Source organism: Chelmon rostratus, chromosome 3 (assembly GCF_017976325.1).
Source record: "Chelmon rostratus isolate fCheRos1 chromosome 3, fCheRos1.pri, whole genome shotgun sequence".
NCBI lineage: Eukaryota > Metazoa > Chordata > Actinopteri > Chaetodontiformes > Chaetodontidae > Chelmon > Chelmon rostratus.
The window spans coordinates 9,376,350-9,392,921 of record NC_055660.1 but is presented as its reverse complement, the minus strand read 5'-3'; the positions used below and the strand labels follow the sequence as shown (position 1 = coordinate 9,392,921).

The 16,572-nt window shown below is 39.9% G+C and overlaps 1 protein-coding gene across 1 annotated transcript in view; it reads right to left on the bottom strand.

Annotated features, from left to right (window-relative positions):
- The window catches only part of ctnna2 (catenin (cadherin-associated protein), alpha 2), a 312,264-nt gene that overhangs the window by 245,083 nt on the left and 50,609 nt on the right, over positions 1–16,572 (bottom strand). The window contains exons 3-6 of the mRNA XM_041964876.1: positions 8,754–8,949; positions 5,213–5,379; positions 3,992–4,111; positions 2,470–2,736 (exon numbers count right to left, since the gene is read on the bottom strand). Coding sequence (XP_041820810.1) covers positions 2,470–2,736; positions 3,992–4,111; positions 5,213–5,379; positions 8,754–8,949 — 750 coding nt within the window. The remainder of the gene's footprint in view (positions 1–2,469; positions 2,737–3,991; positions 4,112–5,212; positions 5,380–8,753; positions 8,950–16,572) is intronic.

Here is a 16,572-nt window from a genome sequence, read left to right as displayed (position 1 = left end):
TGACTGTTTCGCACTAATCCCGGAATTACACGCAGTTGTACATGCAGCATTATCTACCTTTAAATGGCTGAAATGATGGTTAGTTCACACAAAATTCTTGAGTATGTACATCTTTTCATACGACAGTATGAGTTTGTATGTGTGCCTCATGTAACTCATATCAAAACAATGATGCCATCACACTGATGACATCAAAATGAAGATCTCGTATCATTTGGAGATAATTTACCTTAAGGACTTCATTATACTTCAGAGTTGGCATGTTGTTTTATTTTATACAATTCCTATAGGTAAAAGATCTTTTTTTTTCCATTTTCCAAGTCATGTCATCCAGGCTTATCAAATCTATTTACAATCTCAAAAAAAAATGTGAATATTAATATCGAAAATAACAGTGTGTGAAACACTGCACACCTATGTAGTGAAAGTGTGGAGCTCATGCAACAGGTTTGTTCCCTTAAAAATCCATACTCAATGCCTGAATGTAAACTTGTTTAGTATCTGCCTCTGCACCATTGTAGAGGTGCAAAGAACATTCTGGGACAGTTCATTAACACTGGCATCAAGCACGAGTAGAGATATAAAGGAGCAAGACCAAAGAACATACTCAAGTCTACTGCTGTCACAGAACTGGGTAAGGTACAGCCATGTTCAAGGTTGTGTGACATTGGTCGGTCTTTGACGATAAGAGCTGGGCTTGTAACAAATAGCTAATCAGATTCTGCAGACAGACCCAGATTAGATGGTTTAGAGAAACATAAAACTATTGATCGCCCTGAGGAAAAGAGGCAGTGGCAGTGTGTAGCAAGCCATATGATTTAGTGGGAAAGGGATAAAATACAAGCACATGACTAGCACAGAAGGCAATACAAAAGTCATTTTCGACACAATAACAGTAGAAATGGCCAACAGGTATACTACATAAAAATCAAGATCACAACAAAAGGTAAGACTGCTTCTGCTGCCAAGGCAAGAGTAGTGGGGGTAGTACATGACACTAAATATCACTAAGGTGCCCTGGTATGCTTTGCAATGATTAATATATTATTGTCCTTTTGGGGATGTAAAAAAAAAAAAAAAAAGGTTTAATATTCATAAAGTCAGAGCCAAATTCTTCAGGGCTTAAGTGACTGGTAGAGCATGCACTACATTAACTTTCTATCCCCACTTTTATGTTTATTCTGTGTCATTTTTATGTGAAGCACTTGGTGCACACAGTTTCTTTCTTTTAAAGCACTTTGAGCTTCAATCCTTGCATGAAAGGTGCTATATAAATAAAGGATCATTATTACTAAATTAATAATAATAATTACTAAACAAATCACAGTTGGCAGTTCTGTGAAAAATGTCTTCAGTGCAGTTAATACAAAATAGTACTTAACATTAACTGATAGCAAGTTAGTGCTTGTGCTTGTTAGAAGCCTTATTTTTTCAGCCAGAGTGGAATAATATCAATACAGTTTGGGTGTCATCAGTCATGACACAAGCTGAAAGGAAAAATGTGCCAGAGAAAATCTGATACATAAAATAAAAATAGCTCTACTTTTACGCCAAAACAGTGGTTTTCAGGCCTGCTCTTCAGTGGCCAGAGTACTGCTGGTTTTCTATTCAACCAGACTCTTTTTGCATTCAGGACACAATTGAATGTGGATGTTTGTAATGAAGGGGTCGAGATCGTGATCCAACATCCGGAACCACCTCAGTTTTCTGACCAGTAGACATGGTCACCTGACCAGCAAAAAGCTTCCAACTTTGAGCAAACAGTTTACCACCAATGTATAACCACTAGATGGAAGCAGAGAATCATGTTTGTGAAGAAAACTCAGTTTTGAGCACATATGAGTTCAGCTTGATGTGTCCTGTAGATTTTAATAAAGTCAGGGTAAGCTTCAAAGCTTATTGTGACACTGAAAATGAATGTTTATTCAGATATCAAACGTGTCAGTGTGAAAGCCTATGTGGATGCAGCAGCACTGGCAGCGCCTGCTGATAAGAACTCCTCCTGATGTACCATGCACTTTTTCTTCTGTGTAAAAAACGTGTCTCAGTAGAGAGTGGAAATGCTTACATACAATGAAAAATTATCTCAGAGTGACAGTCTGAATAAGGTCTTAGAGGCAGGGTTTCCCATATAATCTCAATCATGTGTGTTCCTTTGTTATAGTCAGAAAGGATATGGCAGAAGCAGAGTTGGACATCTTAGATATCAGACCCCAAAATGTCAGATCATAATGATATGCCTACTGTAAACTAAACTGAACTGTTCTCACTGTTACTGACTATATAATAATAATGAAAAAAAGTCTTCATCTCTGAGCTTTGAGATGTAAGAGAAATCCAGGTGTGTTCATTAGAGTATTGCCTTAAACAGGTTATTGATATGCTCTCAAAGCTGGGATACACCAGGGTCTGGATATGTATGTGTGAGGTGTAGTATCTGAAAGAACTTTAGAATGCTTGCTGACTTACATCGAATTCATTGAGAGCAGCAGCCAGCTCCCCAATGCCGGCGTGGCCATGCTTCTCATCAGTGGGTGACGTGGCCTGAGCAGCACTGGAGATGCCTCCTATGGCCTCCTGAACCTGCTTGAACACGTAGTCTCGGTTGGCACGTGTGGCCGCCACATCCGGGTGGCGCAGGAAGGCCTGTGAGGCCGTGTACAGCATGGTGGCATTTTTCTTAAGGGCCCCACGTGCAGCTGCCATCTCATCTCGACACTGAGGGTCTTTCAGTTCCTAAGAAGATGACAAAGGTTCTCAAGTAAGCCCTAATAACCGCTTGTAATCAGTCCTTAAATAAAAAGCCAGAGCATTGTCCAGAATTAAGAAACATCCTACACAATATTTCTTAATATTGCTTCAAGAGCCAAAAAATGACATGGGATTTTGGTGGCCTCATTACAATAGAGTACAAACTGACCCTAGTTCAAGACATTTCCTGTAAAAACAGAAGTTCACGTCCCATCTGATGAATTGGTATTGTTCCAGCTACACAAAGTTAGGGCAGTGTCAACAGATCAGCACATCCTGAAAGCTCAACTGAATTCAGCTCGGTGTTTTGCTCTGGGACATTTCAGCAGGGTGGATGCTTGCCAACATGAAACTTGCAGGAAAAATCGCCTAAAAGCTTTTTGTCACACTGGGGCCACGTCAGAAAAACACTTTCATGCGTTATCATCCTCCATTATAAGCACTGATGTGGATATTTTGCTGATTTTCAGTAAAAACAGGCACACATAGCTAACATTACTTACTGTAGATTTCAGCTAAAACTTATCATATACATTAATAATCAGCATTATTTATGTTTTGCTAAAATGTTACAAAGTGCACTTTTTATTCAATTTATAATATCAGCTGTAACTGATATTACAAATTATCAATATAGTAATATGAAAAAAAAATACCCATAATATCTGTGCTGTTTACAGCCACAGCTACTAGTATAATAATGGATTGCATATAGCTTAAATGTGTGCTAAAATATCTAAATTTCCCCTACAGAAAAACACTGCATCTTGTTTATTCACATCATAATGACAGCGTGTCTGTGTGTATCTATAAAAGCAAGCCTTAGAGAGACATACACATTATGCAAAAAAGATAAAACTGCATTTCATCATGAAGTGGGCCAATACTTTGTCCTTATCTGACACCAATGACACCAGCGCTCCCTTCACAGTCAGGTTGTGACTACATTTGTTTTCAATACAGCTTCCTCCCAAGAAGATTACTTAAAACTTGGTTTGAGTTTGAGCCACTAGTCTCTGAATTATTACTCCATTTATCCATAACTGTTGCCCATTATTCTGCTTTGCACTTCTTCCGAATGGAGTTTAGAAATGACAAAGATGGAGAAAGGCAGAATGTAGATGCTCTTAGGAGCTGTCTCTTTCAAGGGAAATCCCTGTGCCTGAATGTGACACACAAGTCAGGAGTGGTTTACGTTTCCTGAGAAAGACGGAGGAGGAGACAGGGGGCTTCCTGTTACCTGCTGTCTCCGGGCTGCCACATAGTTAAGCTTCACCATCTCCTTCCCAAACTCCTTGAAGCGGTTGGCCAGGTCCTGCTCATTGGTTGCATTCTTCACTCCCTCCAGGGCCTCCTCCACCTGTCACACACAAAGAAATGCTGGATTTTACAAAAGAACCTAGCATACACTGATCTGTATAGTTTATTTATAGTTTGATTAATATAGTTTATTTCAGTAATAAACCTTAAGCCATAAATGTTACAAAGCACTTTAAAGTAAAATAATAATACAACACTTGTATTAGGTGAAGATATATATATATATATATTTTACTCCTGTGTAATTGCAACCAGTTTCAAAAAGACAATAACCATTTAATTGTGCAGTTTTAATGAGTCTCACTTCAGCAGTCTCCATCCCTTCTGCGGGTACATTCTGATTCTAAACTCTTTCCCATCCCTAATGAAAGCGACGCACGAGATGTAATGGAAAAGAGAGAAGAGAGAAAGATAACTTTTAAGTGGCCTTTGATGGCAGGGCTTATACTGGCTAGAGTTAAGCCCCTCTGTGGGCCTCAAGAATGAAGCTGGAAAAAAGGACTCTGAATGTGTGTGTCTGTGTGTGTTTGCAAGAGAGGGACAAAGTGTGTGTGAACGAAGGTACATGCAGGCCTGAGTTTGTTTCAGATTATCCCAATTGCATATCATTCTTTCTGGAACCCTGCATTAACCTCTCTTTCAAAGCCCTGTGCCACTTTCAAAGCACAGGACTAAGAAACCTGTGTTGTTCAAATGACTCTACAGTGTGTGAGTAGGATGGGTGTGTGTTTTTAATCACATCAGGGCACCATGGCATCATATTAATACAGTACAATCAGATGTGTGTTCCAAAGATACTCCTCCATGCCTCATCTATATGCTAATGTGTGCAGAGATTGTAATAAAAGCATATATTTCTTCTGTGGACTATACAGCTCCAGCAAGTCCTTTCTGTAACATCTGACCACACCTTTATGTGGTATCTTTAAGTACAAGTCTTATTTATACACTTGATTCTATCACTTGTAAAAGATTTGGCGAGTCGTTTCAGGACGTGTTAGATATATAATCATGAGTGTCTAAAATGTAACCAACAAGGTTGCGCGGCTTCATAACTCCATGATGTCACAGGGTCACACCAATCAGCGAACACATCTTTTGGCAGATGCTTGTTTTAAAGTTAGGTCATGGTTGCACTTACAATTTTAAGGTGGGACAGCAGCCTCATGACATCAGCCATGTCAGCGAGGATGAGCAGGCGGGTGACAGCGGAGAGCAGGGCACGGGCGGCCCTCACCATGGTGCCACGCTTCACGGAGGAACACGGATCATCGGCAAACTCTGACGAGGCAATGCGCATCGTCTCTCCTGCAAGATGGAGGGGAGAAAACTCCAGGTTGAAAAGAGTGACTTGATTTCATTTGAGCTTGGAGTGTGTGTGTCAGAACTGAAGAAGCAAATTGGATGAGAAGCAAAACGTCTTCTAGAACCACAAGCGAGTCCAGTTGAGAATGAGAATCTTCACAGGCACTGTGAGTGAGTGTGTATTTGAGTGCTCATGCTGTATACACCGATTTTTTGGGGTTTTTCCTCTTTTCTCTTTTTTGTCTATTCTTTTGTTTAAACCCTGTATTTCTGCAGAGTTGCAGATAAAGATTCGGCTATACTAATATCATCAATTTCATACTATTTGTAGAATCCAGTTGTGGCTGCATAGGCTCGTTTAATCTAATTTCCATCAACTCCAGAGCGCTGTGAAGTCCAAAATTTACTGAAGGCCTACATGTATTCATGTTGATGAAACTGACAAGTTATATTCATTAACGTAAGCTGACTAAAAAGGCTAATTCATTTAAATGAACCACTTTATTCCAATTTAGAATTTTGTTAGAGGATTGTTTTTTTAGGGTGGCTATGTCACAAAATATGATGACAGACATACGATACTTCATTCAAAAACCTCACTAGAGGTATCGAATGTAATAAAAATTACATTTGGTCAAGCCCTAATATTGTTTAACCCCAGTGGAAGATAAAGTAAGGAAATGTTGTGGTATATTGAGATGACTGATTGCTCCTTGAAACTGCGTCTGCACTGCATATAACCCATTTAAGGCGCACTACCAGCTTTCGTCATCAGAGCTCATAAAATTGTGTTGTTTGTTAGGAAACAGATCATTCAGTTTGCTGAACAACTACAGAGATTCAAGAAGCCTGACAGAATAATGATGACTGGAAAGCTGTTCGCTTATATAATGAGCTGCAAAGTGGTTTAGTTATGACCTCCCTTCACCCATTTCACCTCAGGTCAAGGAACATTCTAGAAAGGATCAATTCCACCACGTCTCTCCGCAGAACTCATCCCTCACAACCCCAACGAGCTGCATACAAATGGTCGGTTTCTTTAATGCATATGTGTGTCTTTGTTTCAAGTAGCAACGACGGCCTTTTCTCTGTTTATTTACCACTAAAAAATGTAACTCTGATGCTTAAGTAAAACAAACCATTGGTGAGAAAACAGGCTATTTTCTAAATAATGATGCGAACGTTCCCACTGGGTCACTAGCAGAGTGGCAGCAGGTCAACACAGAGCCAGCTCTCTTAGCATAAATTAGAAACACACTGAACAAATACAGCTCTTTGTCCCGTGCTGATGTAAGGTGTATAAACAACCCTGAAACTGAAAATGCACCTGGCACATACTACCATACACACACAAAGGCAAAACAAGCTCATGAACACACACACAGACTGTTGCTGTTAGTGCCTCAAGTCTGTCTGGCCCAGTGATGATTTAGTGAAGAGTGACAGTACAAAGAGTCTGATTACTAAACCTCTCTGTGGTCTGAAATCAGCATCTATAATTTAATCATGACAAGATAAAGGGGTTTGGGATGATGAGGTCATGATGACAGAGGTCTGATGAGGTGATGACAGATTTAAGGGTGTTTTACAATTCACAATGACCTTAAATAGGCTGCTGATGCCATTTGGCAGGGGACACCTCTAGCTGCTGCTAAAGGTCTTCTTAAAATGAGATATTCTTTTAGGGGCTGCTGAATTAAGGAAACAGCATATTTCTGGACTCATAATTCTAAAGTTATTAATGTGAAACTGTTTTCCCTGATAACCTGACATGTAATTATATCCAACCTAGCAAAAAGTGGAGTGTAAAGGGAGAACGAAGAGAGTGCAGCCCACTTCTGCGCTGAAGAGCTTTTGAGCGTGCCCATATATTCATAATGGCAGTAAAAGGTTAGCAGATGTGGAGTATTAACTTTCATCTCCTGTTCTAGTGCTGGTGCTCTCGCAATTGAAGCTTTTTCCTGGGAAAGATGAGTTTGATGCATGGCCTTTTTCAGAGGGCAAAGCCTTGCAATCAAAGGAATCAGAAAGGGCAGTGTAATAATTTATGAGCACAATGTGCACATATGCAGACACAGATGCAAAAATGTAGTTTAAAACATGCCCTAAAGACATAGAAGTTCTTCCATAAACTTTTTTTTTTTTTTTTAAGAGCCTTTCTTCAGTGGCGCAGTGGAGAAGATTGATCTTGTCCTTTCGGATGTCAACTCTGGTGATGACCTGCATGGCAACAGTCTATTTCACGCCTCAAAAGAGCTGTGTGCCAGCGCAGCCGAGTCAGTGTTCAACAGCACCAGTGGCCAAGTGGAGCTGACGGTGCAGGATGAGGAATACGGCTACAACACAACATACTATATGCTGAGCCCCATTTGCTCTTTCTGCTGATGCAGTTACTGAACGGGGAATCCAATTCCATTCTGGGGACAAACATTTGATTCACATAATGCCTCACTGACTTGCACTCAGCGCAGAAAAGGAAACTTTGGAAACTGTGACAGTGCCCCGTCTGAGGAAAAGGTCCCAGAAAGATTCAGCGTGATTTGTTGAGGTGAACAGTTGCATCCCTGCAGAGGCTTCAGTGTTAACGGATGTCTAAAATTTCCAAATTGCTGCTAATGAGAATGGGCCTCTGTAATGTCTTAAAATGCAGCAAGGCTCCCCACCATCACAGACAGTCGAAGCTTTAACGATGCATGACTTTAGGGTAAACAACTCCAGAATTAGGCTCATTACATTCTTGAGGTTGCGTGCTCCAAGTAAAGCCCAAGACTAATGGGTACTAATCTGCTATATATAATGGATTTGCCTTGCCACTCTTGACTCTACATCAGTCTAAAGTTGTGGAGAGATCTGACTTGTTCTGACATTTGGAGCACTTAATATCTTTTTCAAACATTACAATTTTTACATCAATTATTCTCCCTATGTAGCCTTTGGTGCTTGAAAAACTTTGCGCCAAGGTATTTTCACAGAAAATGGTGCCAGCAGAGCAAATCTTTTCAGCTGGAAATGATGCTGCATATGGGTACTCTCAGAATGCTATATACTATGCTATGTATATGCTATATATATATTTATACACATATATATACATATATCTCTGTGTGTGTGTGTGTGTGTGTGTGTAAGACAAAGAGTCTAATTTCATATATCAAATGGAAATAACGTTTTCAGTATCCAGTCATCATCTTAAAATGTGGATTGGAATTGGATTTTTCCAAAACAGTAAGGAAGGAGGAGGAGGAGGAATTATTAGACGTCTGATGGTCATACAGCACGCTGACAATGCAATTATCTGATCAATATCAAAGCAATTTTTTATTATAATACAACCACTTTAAAAACACCGGCAGTGTGTCTGCATTGAACAAGCTCACCTTGCTTACGGACGTCCTCCACAGCAGCAATGAGCTCCTCCTTCAGGTCCTGGCTGTCTTTGGCAATCTGCTCACCCTTTTCCAGAAAGTTCTGGGTAGCCTGCTCAACAGATACTGCCAAGACATGGGCCTTCTTGGAGCGCCCCTTCTTCTTACTTGACGGTCCTTTGTTGCTGGTGTTCACCAGGGTAGTCACCTGGGAAAGAGGAGAGGTCATTACGGTTGGATGAGGAACATACAGAATCTAAAACATAAGTATAAGGATGACAAATTGCAGCTTTTGTGCATTAGCAGCTGTGACAGTGACGTCTTGGCTTTGGAGGTTATGACATTGTGCCATTGTGGAGACCACCCACTGATACTAAGAGCAACACAAATGATACACTTCAGCTGGAAAATGGCATCAAATCAGGTATATACTGAATTACAGTTTTCAGTGCTGTTTGTTCTCAGTGCAGGACGCTGTCTGAAAGATAAAAAAAGAGCTACAAGTTGTCAACAGCTGCTTTGAATAAACAAAGCATTATCAAAAGAGAAATAAATATGAAAATGAAACCGAAACAGACACTGAGCAGTATTCAGCAGTTCCCCAGCAATGCCAGTCCAAGAAAATGATTAATTGCCACTGATCTACTTATTTCTTTCCTCATTTTCTGAAAATGTGCATTCCCTTAAAACGTTAGTAGTGTATTTTGTCCTGGTTTTGCTATGAACAGTGAAACAAATATGGAAAAATGCTATAAACTACAGTGACAAATAGCCATGTCTATGCTCTTCCACAACAATAAATGAGGCGATTCATACTATCAGAGCTATAGATACATGATAAATTGTACACAGCATCAACCAGGCACATTGGCTCATCTTAGGATCTACTGAAAACATTTGTATCACAGTTTAAGTAGGAGTGCTGTAAAGTACAGCCGGTCCATCAGGCTGTCCTTCTCATCGCAAGAAAAAAGTAACTGAAATGAACCTCAGGCAACAATTTTCTTGATCTCAGCTCTTTTGGACAGGCTGCACTGCACACAATCAATAGGATGATGTGTTACTGAATCCTACAAAATGAACCCTTGATCTAATTGTATTAGTACAGTCAGCATTTTGCAAAAGTATGTTTTGTAGGAGAAACGCATGAAGGTACTTTCCATTAAGAAAGATTCTAGTACACTTAGGAAGCATCTCTGTATTTCTGTATTGGATTATATACACTCATTGATTTCCCCCTACAGCAGACGGTCAGTCAAGAAGATGACACACCGAAAAATTCACACCGCCATTAATATCCTCTGCTCGAGTGTTTCACACAGACACACATATAAAGCGCAGAGAGAACAGACAGGTGAAGTGAAGTTTGTGTTGCTGGTGCTGGTTACAAAGAGGCTTGGTAGTGAACAACACGCTAACGTGCTGCTGTATTCAGTGTTTCTGTGTTTTTAACAGAGCAAGACCAGAGAATGTTGGATTAAAACAGCTGCTATTTTGCTCTCATTGTGGTCTGTGACATTTGCTGGAATTGCTGTAATGTAGCTGTGGTGCATTTTATGTGGAGTGGGCACAGCAGTGGAGTCAGCAACTGGTCACATATTAACTCAAGACGCAATTTGGCCCTGTATGCTCTGATTAATTAATCAATCAATCTCCTGGCATCTGCTCCTGGTGTTCTTCAGCACTGTTGTGGAAGAAGAAAACAACGTGAGCAACAAGTGAATAAGTGCAGTGCGGTGGTGGATCTAATTTATGCCGATGTGAAGAGTGGCTCATGTGGATTTTGAAAAGTAACAGATAAATATTCTTCAGTGAGAAACTTTAAAGTGTTAAGTATGAGAATGGAATTTGGTGTAGTATCATTGTCTATCCTTTCAGATGAGCACTCAGCCTCAAAGAAATCACCAAATGATAAGAAAAAAGCATGCTCACGAAAAGCTAAAAGCTTTTAGCCGATCAGAAATCACATAGTACACTCAAGAAGACGCAAGCCTCGGGGTTGAGAAATATCTGTTTAGCACTTGGAAACAATCACGCACTGAGCAAGGGTGTTCGGCTTTGGCTTTTTCCACAAAAATAATGTGAGAAAATAGAACGCTCTGAAACTATCTGCATCAATTATATTGAGCTGTAATGAAGGTGTCATTATCATCAAACCAAAATGATCACCTCCTCTGAAAGAGAAAATCTGACTTTGCAAGCAATTAACAGAAAGCTATGAAACAAGCAATTTATTAAACTCAGTCAGCCTACGGGACAGGAAGCAGAAGAGCAGCCGCCACTTGCTGCCTGTCAATAATTCATTAACGGGTGGAATTATTTGTGCTGCTTGTGCATCGGTCACACCTCTGCTGGACATAATGACACACGTCTATCTGAGGCAACGAGGAGGCACGCAGACAGAATTGCTCATGACACACTTCAGTCAGAGTTTGCTGTAGGAGTAACAGTCTGACTGCAACTGAACCTGCACAATGGGGAGATATGATTCATTTGTGGAATATATCAGAGGCTTTCACTCTGAAAAGGTGCTAAGAGCAAAGTTATGTCCTGTCTAAGCTGCATTACTTAAGGGCTTCTAGACTGGAACAAAAACTTTAATGATGCATGTTGACGCTCATGATGGATCCAGGAATAGCAGCAATGATATAAAACCAAGTTAACCTTTTCAGTCATTACGCTTTTTAAAGTATTTTTGTCTGAAAAGTAATTCATAATTTAATAACATTATTTTTAGAATCTGTCGTGACAACCAACTTTGATACATCTGTTTACCATCAACTCATCCGTTCAACATCACCTTACACAGCTCAAGGAGTGCTCATTATGAAGTGCAATGGTGTGTTTCTTTCAATCTAACTTTGTTGAATCAATAGCTCATCATTATATTTACACATGAAAGCACACACACGAACCGACGCACACAAATTCTCTCCTCCTCACACGGTGAGCCACAGTCATATGCTGGCTGCCCACATAAAGGCGTAGATCCAACGCCCACGACAGACACGCGAACAAACAAGCGCAATCAATCAAATGCAATCACACAAATAAAGGCAGACCTGTTCTTTCAAGGTCTACCTCACACCACATTGCCAATTCTTGTGATTGTAGTTCAGCAAATAAATCAGCAGTGCACTAATGTGTCCAGGCTGATTCAAAAGCAGCTAGTGATGCCAAAATCTCTGATTGTGTAGGTTCTTAATAATTACGTTACAATAGCCTGTTCCATATATCTGAATAACACTGCCATATTATTATGCCAAAACCCACAACAGTCTTTTCTGGCTTGTTGCAGCGTCTTGGCTTTGTGATACACCTGGTAATGAGGAAATACTTATTTCTGAATGCTGCCAAATGTCTTTTTACAGTGAGTCAGTACAAATATAGGCAGCTGGTAAATCAGTTATCTAAGTCAGTATGCTACCTTTAATGCTAATTCATCCTATGTTAATGATGAATTGTCACTATTGAAGAATTAGCTGAAAATAACTTGATCTCATGTTGTCATGCCACAAGTGAACCAACACAAGACAAAGTGCCTTCATATACACAACAATGGATAAGGTCTTTTCATGGCCTTTTTCAACCCAACATGATGCATCAGAATACTTTATTGTGTACTGTCACCTGCTCAACTCTTGCTATAAATTCATTATGTTGTTTTCTACTGGGTAGCCAGTCAAAGAGAGGAAAGGCAGTGAAAATGCTGCACAGAACAACCTCACATGGAGTAGATCATTAGTCTGTGTGTGGTTGGATGTTTGATATGTTTTCATCAGTGATTACACTGTGTTTCCCATTAAGGTTCACTATTTAGAAGTAGTGACTGGGAAGACCATGGAAGGCTTCTGAGTTCATTGCGGTGTTAATGAAAACACTATTTGATGTGTGTAGCACTATTGTGCGCAGTAGCAATAACATCACGTGAGGAAAGTGTTTACAGTGCACCTGGTCCTTTAAAATGGTATTACATTCTTTAGCTATTCTTCAGCCGAGCAGAGCAGTAATTGGGGCTAATGACATCCATGAGTTGGCTGCCCATACCATTATCCAGCAGATCCACTGCCAACAGCCGGCAATGTGGATTAGCGGCAGCAATGTAATATGTTTGTAGGGATAGGGATGAAAGACAAATCATTTAACCACATGACAGCTTTTCAATTGCTTGACGTCAACGATTCAGTGTCCATTATACAAGCTCAGTGGAGGTGTAACCTGATTACTCAACATGTAACCTGGTGTGCCTGTTGTTAATAGGTAAATAAATTTACCTTTTGAGGAACTTCAGGTTTTCATTTCATTCTCTACGGCCGCAGAGCTTCTTTGGCTGTAGTTTTGTAGCACATACAGTATAAAGTAATTATATTAAAGAACGTCACAAAAGTAAAAGAAGTTGTAGGCCTAGATGACTGCAAATTTTGAATGCTGTTGTTGTTGCAGTCGCTACTTTCTTCAAATATGTTTGCTTAGAGATTAGTGATCGAGTGTTTAGCTTTCTCTTTTATCTTGGCTGAACCTCTGAGTTAATAGGATCTTTAATTATATCATTTATAAGTCTTCCATGGAACAGAAGAACATAGCAAGCTATGGGTCTGCATGATTCATCTTCACTTCAAATGCTCATTTATTCATAAACAGAGGGCTGGGCTGTGGAATACACGGAGATAAGGCTACTGCACGTGTCATGTACCGTAGCTTTCCACGGGGATTGACTCAGTCAAGCCAATGCCTGTTGACATTTTGTTCTGCAACAGTGACTTAAAAAGCTTGATGTATATTTAATTATGCCTGCAATAACTTCACAGTATGCACTGAGGCTGATCCAATTTATCTACCTTCATACAGATGTAACTGTGCTGTTTTTATGAAAATATCCTGCTGTCTCTGCACGCAGATGTCGAGCTGAATATCCTCAGAATGACTGGATGGACAAACAAACATTCAAATTTCATGAAAACTGACTCAAACTTTGAAAACAGTTGCAAACTGTTGTAGTGTAGGCCTTTGTCACAGCAGAAATTTTGGCTCATCATGTAGCAAAGGTACAGGTGTTACTAATAAGATTAACTATGGGTCTGTTTTAATCAGGTGTCCCAATAAGTTATGACAGAGTGGCAGTGAGCCAGCATGCACAATGCCAGGAACCTGAAGCTGAACCAGTTATCACTTGATTGATTTTTTTTTTATTTTTTACATCTGCACATTTCCTTCTGTGGCATGAAATGTTGTGTCTTTACTTTGCTTTTATCATCTATAGTTGTTAGTTAAAAGTCTTAGCACTAAAAATACTTTTACCTCCAAAGGGTTTGTGCAAGAAGAGTGTGCTAAGTTTCATTAGTTAGCTCTGTCGACATCCCGAACACTCCCTAGGACCCTGCTGCCCACTGGCTTCTAACAGTTAACAGACAGCTAGCTCTCCTCCTGCTGATTTTATCATGGACTTTACAGCGTCCTTTTGGATTTCAGATTTGACATGTCACATTTCTCGTAGGTCTCGTGCTGAGTAGCCAACTACTGATGAACAGCCTAATCAGTTATAAATACATATAAACAAAAGTCCCTTTCATCCCAGACGTCCTAAACACAATTTCCATCATCCCTTGGATGACGGGACGCCATTAGTCTCAAGCCCTGCTCTTTGTCATTGCAGTTTGTCTGCATTTAGAACCTGCTGTCATGATTGTCAAAAGCGGCCCTCTTAACATATTAAAGACTAATAGCAATGCGGTAAAAATTTGGGAACCAAACTGACAGTGAACACAACATAGCCCACCTTTGTAGCAGTGTCTGCAATTGTTGCTTTAGAATTATCTTAATATTTAACTTAAGGGTCTTGTCGACCCTCAACCACTGAATGGTATTACCGCAGCTTAAATTACTGGCTGTATTTTTTGAAGGCAGATAGGCTGAACTGATATAGTACAAGCAAGACGAGTGAAGAGGCTTCACAGGCTGCTGCGTACCTCCAGAAGCATAGACGGAGAACTAATTTGAAGGACCTATATAAATGGGCAGTAGAGTTTACACTGATGAGATGAAGCGTGGAAATCAGATTTAACAAACATGCCTGGGAGGGACAAACACTGCAGAGAGGAAAGACAGTGCTTTCCTTTCAGGCTGAATGAGGTTACATTTTGAGGTCCTTAGACACAACAGAGTTTTGCTGTGGTCGCTGAGGCATCCAAGTTTAATCATTGTCACTTCCACGGAGACACAGCATATGACAAATAGCCTGCCTGTTTAACTTTTGCAACATGTTCAGCACTGACAGCCATCAAATTCATACACAGTCTATCAAGAAAACAGGGAGAGAATGCTGCAACATGATGTAAGCCCACAACACTGCAAGTAATGAATATGTTTGAAAGATATTAGCAGTACTCCCAACAGACACATACGCACAAACTTACAAACACAACCATGCCACCTTAAAAACACAATGCAAATGACAAGTAAGCTTGTAAAATCTTACTAAATGTGAGTTAAATTTGTTTTTCCACAATGTATTATAGATAAACCCGTTTACTTTGAAGCTGACTTTCTATGACTGACTGAATAGTATGAAAAAGAGAATCTGAATAAATAAATAACATAAATTTAGGAAAGGACTAAATAAGCACAAGCATGGATCGGTAAACAAAATTCAGGGCATCTCTATAGTCGTAGACTTGGTATTATGTTTAAACATCTGCAGGAACTCAAACACAGACCTTGACTTAATCCCTGTTTATGGGCAAATTTGGCCATTAAAGGCAAGGGCAATATAGGATCCAACCTGTTCTCAGCCACAAGGCTGACAGTGGTGCTGTGAAGTCGAACGATAAATGGTGTCATAAAGCAGTACTGTGTGTGTCATGACTTTAACACAAAAAAGTCAGAATCCTTCAATCCCGACTGAAAGTACAAAACAAGAACTGAGCACAAATCAAGTGGATACTCTGGGGAAGGAGGTAGAAACAAAAGTAGGTAGGCCACAGTAATGTTTGTTTAGTGCATCTAAATATGGCCTAATACAAAACAAAATAAATTCAGTGTCTAGGAAAGGCAGCGTTGCCCTTTTCTGCCAGCTTGTAATTGGCCCTGGGCAAGCCCATTTATTGTGTGTATTAGCACCACTGTTTGGATTTTATGCAAGGCTGCAGTGGGGTTATTTCCATACAGTCACAAGTTATGGCATTCTTTTAGCCTTCGCCCCGACCACTCAGTCACCACAAGTTTTACTATGTAGACTACGGTCATAAACAACTACAAAAAACATTAAAAAGACAAAATATTTCATGTTTGACCTCATCAACTTCATTGATTTTTGTAAATATCCACTTATTCTGAATTTGATACAGCAACGGGTTCAAACAAGTTGGGACAGGAACAACAAAAGACTGGGAAAGTCTTGGTGACAGGTGACAGTATCATGATTGGGTATGCAAGGAGCATCCTGGAAAGGCTCAGTTGTTCACAAGGAAGTGAACACATGACTGTTTTATATGACTACATGAGCTCAGGTACACTTCATAAAGTCACTGTCGGAAAGCACAATTCCTTTGCAAATGACTGCATTCTGTTTTTATTTGCATTATACACAACGTACCAACTTCTTTGGAATCATGGTTACATATACTCTACATACTATATCCTGAATGGAGTGAGTTACATATCTTAAGATACTTGGTAGAGCACTGAATTCTCTCAGTTCCACTACATCTCCAACCATCAATGCTGAGAGGCAAAAAGCAAAGCATAGTAGCTTTAAATGACACAGACCTAATGAGAGTGTACATCAGCTCGATCAGGACTCACAGGAGCACGAATGAGTTAACGGACCTGTCAC